Source organism: Sprattus sprattus (assembly GCF_963457725.1).
Source record: "Sprattus sprattus genome assembly, chromosome: 9".
NCBI classification, from domain to species: domain Eukaryota; kingdom Metazoa; phylum Chordata; class Actinopteri; order Clupeiformes; family Clupeidae; genus Sprattus; species Sprattus sprattus.
This window is the reverse complement of record NC_137928.1, coordinates 1,376,303-1,381,302: the sequence shown is the minus strand read 5'-3', so window position 1 is coordinate 1,381,302 and position 5,000 is coordinate 1,376,303. Positions and strand designations below refer to the sequence as shown.

The 5,000-nt window shown below is 45.7% G+C and overlaps 2 protein-coding genes across 2 annotated transcripts in view; one reads left to right on the top strand and one right to left on the bottom strand.

The window, feature by feature from the left end:
- Positions 1 to 913, top strand: part of wdfy1 (WD repeat and FYVE domain containing 1) — a 14,357-nt gene extending 13,444 nt beyond the window's left edge. Inside the window, exon 12 of the mRNA XM_080844256.1 lies at positions 1 to 913. This exon is cut by the window's left edge and continues 183 nt beyond it. The gene's annotated coding sequence lies outside the window, so the exon portion shown is untranslated.
- A 4,052-nt stretch (positions 914 to 4,965) lies between these two features.
- Positions 4,966 to 5,000, bottom strand: part of dhrs12la (dehydrogenase/reductase 12-like a) — a gene marked incomplete at both ends in the record, with an annotated part of 9,708 nt that continues 9,673 nt past the window's right edge. The window contains one exon of the mRNA XM_080844218.1: positions 4,966 to 5,000. This exon is cut by the window's right edge and continues 81 nt beyond it. Coding sequence (XP_080700344.1) covers positions 4,966 to 5,000 — 35 coding nt within the window.

Sequence of the window (5,000 nt, the reverse complement as noted above, 5' to 3'; positions counted from 1 at the left end):
TAGAGACACAGGGCTGTGTGACGAAGATGCAGGCTCTGTGTGTGTGTGTGTGTGTGTGCGTGTGTGTGTGTGTGTGTGTGTGTGTGTGTGTGTGTGTGTGTGTGTGTGTGTGTGTGTGTGTGTGTGTGTGACTGAGTGAGTGCTATTTGTGGCCTCTATTTTCTGAAGTTAACTCTGAAGCACAATATTACGTGCGCATGTACTTGTGTGTGTGTGTGTGTGTGTGTGTGTGTGTGTGTGTGTGTGTGTGTGTGTGTGTGTGTGTGTGTGTGTGTGTGTGTGTGTGTGTGTGTGTTGTGGTGTCTCCCTGCTCTCCTATCCCAGTCTAATCCCAGCCAGTTGTTTCATGACAACAATCATTAATCTTTGGAAGTCTTCTCCTGTTCGCCTTCTTCCCTCTCAATATCTCTCCCTGTTTCTGCTTCTCTCTCTTCTCTCTCTCTTCTCTCTCTCCTCCTCTTTCGCTCCCTCTCTCTCTCTCCCTCTCTCTCTCCTCCACTCTCTCTCCTCCACTCTCTCTCCCTATCTCTCTTCCTCTCTCTCCCTCTCTCTCTCCTCCTCTCTCTCTCCCTCTCTCTCTCTCCCTATCTCTCTTCCTCTCTCTCTCTCTCTCTCTCTCCCTCCCTCTCCTCTTCCTCCCTCTTTCTCTCTCCACTAGTTGGCCTTATGTTATTCAGCTCAGGGGGGGATGTTGGTCAGTTTTATCAAAGTGACGTGTTACTATGACAAGTGACGTGTTACTATGACAAGTGACGTGTAACTATGACAGGTGACGTGTTATTATGACACGTGACGTGTTGCTATGACGTGTTACTATGACAAGTGACGTGTTACTATGACAAGTGACGTGTTACTATGACAAGTGACGTGTTACTATGACAGGTGGCGTGTTACTATGACAGGTGACGTGTTACTCTGACAAGTGACGTGTTACTATGACAGGTGACGTGTTATTATGACAGGTGACGTGTTACTATGACAAGTGACGTGTTACTATGACAAGTGACGTGTTATTATGACAGGTGACGTGTTACTATGACAAGTGACGTGTTATTATGACAGGTGACGTGTTACTATGACAACTGACTAATGCTAAACATCTCCCATTGTCCTATAATTGAAACACAGGTACTTAAGGCAAGGCACTACAGTTCCACAAAGCTGTCATTCGCCCTCACATTGATGTTTTTCACTCTCTCATTCTCTCATTCTCTCATTCTCTCACTCATTCACTCATTCACTCATTCATCTTTCACTCTCTCACTCTCTCATTCTCTCACTCATTCACTCATTCATCTTTCACTCTCTCATTCTCTGACTCGCTTACTCTCTCACTCACTCCCTTGCTCACTCATTCACTCACTCGCTCACTCTCTCACTCTCTCACTCACTCGCTCACTCACTCACTCACTCACTCACTCACTCACTCACTCATTCTCCTAAACACTAGGACCTTTTAGGCTACATGTCAGATACCCCCCCCCCCCCCCCATAACCATGTCCTCTCTCTCATAGAATCCTGCTTTTTTCAAATGTGTGTGTGGCTCCTTGTTGTCTTTGCACTTGAATTGCACAAATAAACTGTGTGTGTGGGTGTGTGCGAGTGTGTGTGCGGGTGTGTGTATGTGTGTGTGTGTGTGTGTGTGTGTGTGGGCAGGAAAGTGGTGCTTGCCTTACACTAGATTCCTCTTGTCACATTCCTTGGAGCTTGTAGCATATGTGTATCTGTCATATTTATGTTCTGACTCTGGTGTTGGTCCGAGCTGCTCCCGGCTTAGGGCAGCACATCTCCAGAGCAGGGTTGCCATGGACACAGGACCGAGACGGGCTGTGCTTCTGTCACAATTGGACTGAAAAATAAGCCTGTCAACAGTGGCATCACAATGGCTTCTGTGCTGTCACGGCAACTGTCACAGTATGAAGAGTGGTGATGTCACAGACACTTTACAGTTCACTATGGCAACCATTCTGTGACGTCACAAGGGGAAAGCTCTTCCTGGCAGAACCGTCCAGTGTGAAACCTGCCAATCATCTTTCTGGCCAGTCGCAACTCCGAACTAAACGGCAAAGCACTTGTGACCCTTGTGAAATTGATTATGTATAAACTCTATCTCTCCCCCCCCCTCTCTGTCTTCTCTGGGGCCTAGTAGAACGGCCCTGTGATCGCTCTGAAAGGCATCAGTACTGACATGTCTGTTGTGCGTTATGAAAGTGTGTTTATTTTCAGTGATGTTGTATTTCTAACACTTTCGTCCCCGATGTTGAGGCTGGTGGGGTTGATCTCCCTGTCCTCTCCTCTTCTCCTCCACTCCTCCTCTCCTCCACTCCTCCACTTCTCCACCCTTAGGCTCAGAGGAGAACAGCTCACACTAGAGTACAGTAGATAGGAGCTGCAGACTGCAGCAGATGGCGCTGAAGCCAGTGGACCGTGTGTGTGTGTGTGTGTGTGTGTGTGTATGTGTGTTTGTGCGCCTGTGTGTGTATATGGACAGTGTGACCTCTGTTAAGGTGTATGACTGAAAGATAACAGATTAAACTTGTCATTCTCATCTGGAGTGAGGCTGTGGTTCTGTGGTTCAACTTGACACACACACACACACACACACGTACACATGTACACATGTACACAAACACACACCACTACACACACACGTATGCTACTTAAAGGTGTTTTTTTTTTTTAAAAGTCCTCTGTGGGCTTCCTATCCTGACATTTCTTCGATGAAACACACACACACAGATCTAAATATCTCAGGAATATGTCTCTTTATTTTGTATTTTATATTATACTTTCTAGTAATCAATATTTCATAAGCATCAATTACGGCTTATTGTTTATTTGATTTCATTTAGGACAGGACAGGAGTCAGGACAGTACAGGACATAAGCCTGTTGGATGAAAAACCTGAGCACACACAGACACACAGGACTGTGTCGCAGAGAAAATAGCAGCTATCTTGCAATTCCACAATTGATAAGTTGCAGTCTGTAAGCCACAATAGAAGATGGATGACAAACACGCACTCTCAGTCTGTAAGCCACAATAGAAGATGGATCACACACACACACACACACACACACAGTCTGTAGCCACATTAGAAGATGGATGATGGATGACCTCACCGTTTGAGTGGCAGCACAGTGTGTCTTAGAGGAACTTAGTTCCTCCCGTTCTTTTTAGAGTCTTTTGTGTTTTCTGTGGCCAGTCAGAATTTGCTCTGTCTTCACTCAACTTTACTCAATCATTGCTTGTTGTGTGTCTGGTCCCACTCCCAGGATGCTCCTGTTTACAACATGGCTGCCCGCCGCCCAGCAGCCTTTTTGGTGCTATTTGTCGGCCATTTTGAGTGAGGCTAGTCATACCTTCATGAGTTGATCCATGTTCACCAACTATTTAAAATGACCACACCTGTTACATGAGAAACCTGAACACACACACAAACACACACACACACTCACACTCAGGACATAAGTCTGCTATATAAGTAACCTGAACACCGCACACACACACACACACACAGATACACACACACACTCAGTCTGACTCCACACAGGTGTTCACACAAGGACACACACACACACACACAGACAGACACACACACAGTCTGACTCCACCCTGAACACCGCACACCACACACACACAAACACTCAGTCTGACTCAACACAGGTGTTCACACACACACTCAGTCTGATTCCACACAGGTGTTCACACACACACTCAGTCTGATTCCACACAGGTGTTCACACACACACTCAGTCTGATTCCACACAGGTGTTCACACACACACACACACACACACTCAGTCTGATTCCACACAGGTGTTCTGATACGTGGGCCTTTATTAAACAAGAAGCTGCAGCTGAGAACAGAAAAAGCCAGTTATACACAAACGGCCCAGATTTCACCTTTGACGGTGATGTGTGAGTGTGTATTTGACCTTTGACGGTGATGTGTGGGTGTCGCTTTAATTTGTATTTTTAGTCATTATTTATTCATTTATTTTAATCTTTCTCTTTCCTGTTCCTGCATTTGTAATTAAGCTGTCACCTGACAAATCCACCAATCAGAGCCGAGCTGCTACAGGAAGTGACCTCTCCCATAGGAGGGACTTGGGATGGCTTGGATGATTGACAGCTGGAGTGACTTTGGGTCACATGGGTTCCCACCCAATGGACCTGAATTATTACAGCCACTAATACAACAAGATGATTGGCTGAGACGTGTGTCACATGATGAGTCTGAACCAATGGATAAAGGTCACATCCTGTAGAGGACTAAGGGCTGTGTTGCTATGGAAACCAGTTTAAAGCTCGCCGATACCTCTGTCGTTCAGGAGTCTCTCTGAAACTTCCTCTGCCTCACCACACGTGTTTACCACAACTCACATGCTGGCCATGACCTGAAGAGAAAGGTCATGACCTTTGAACATACCATCAACTTTAATCTCAGTTTCAACATTCTCAACCCTTCACATACGGAACCTTTAGACACAGGAACCTTTAGACACAGGAATCTTTAGACACAGGAATCTTTAGACACAGGAACCTTCAAACACAAGAACATTTAAACACAGGAACCTTCAAACACAGGAAGCTTTAGACACAGGAACCTTTAGACACAGGAACCTTCAAACACAGGAACCTTTCAAGTTTCAACACAGGAACCTTTAAACACGGTTTGTCAAAGTTAATGTCAGAGGATCTCAAACGTCCAGCCACCCTAAGCAGACTGACACAGTTAGAGAGAGAAGACACATACACACACACACACGGTTCAGAGCGCACTCTACAGCTTTACTGTAAAATGTTAATGCTGTGTGTGTGTGTGTGTGTGTGTGTAGGTGAGTTTGGATGTGTCAGTTTTGTTATTTTAGCTTGTTTCATAAACCAGAATCTGCTTCTTATGGTCTGACGAATTGCTGTTGGGAATATGCGCGTGTGTGTGTGTGTGTGTGTGTGTGTGTCTCAGTGAGGCTGGAAGTTCTTGGCCAGATCCTCCA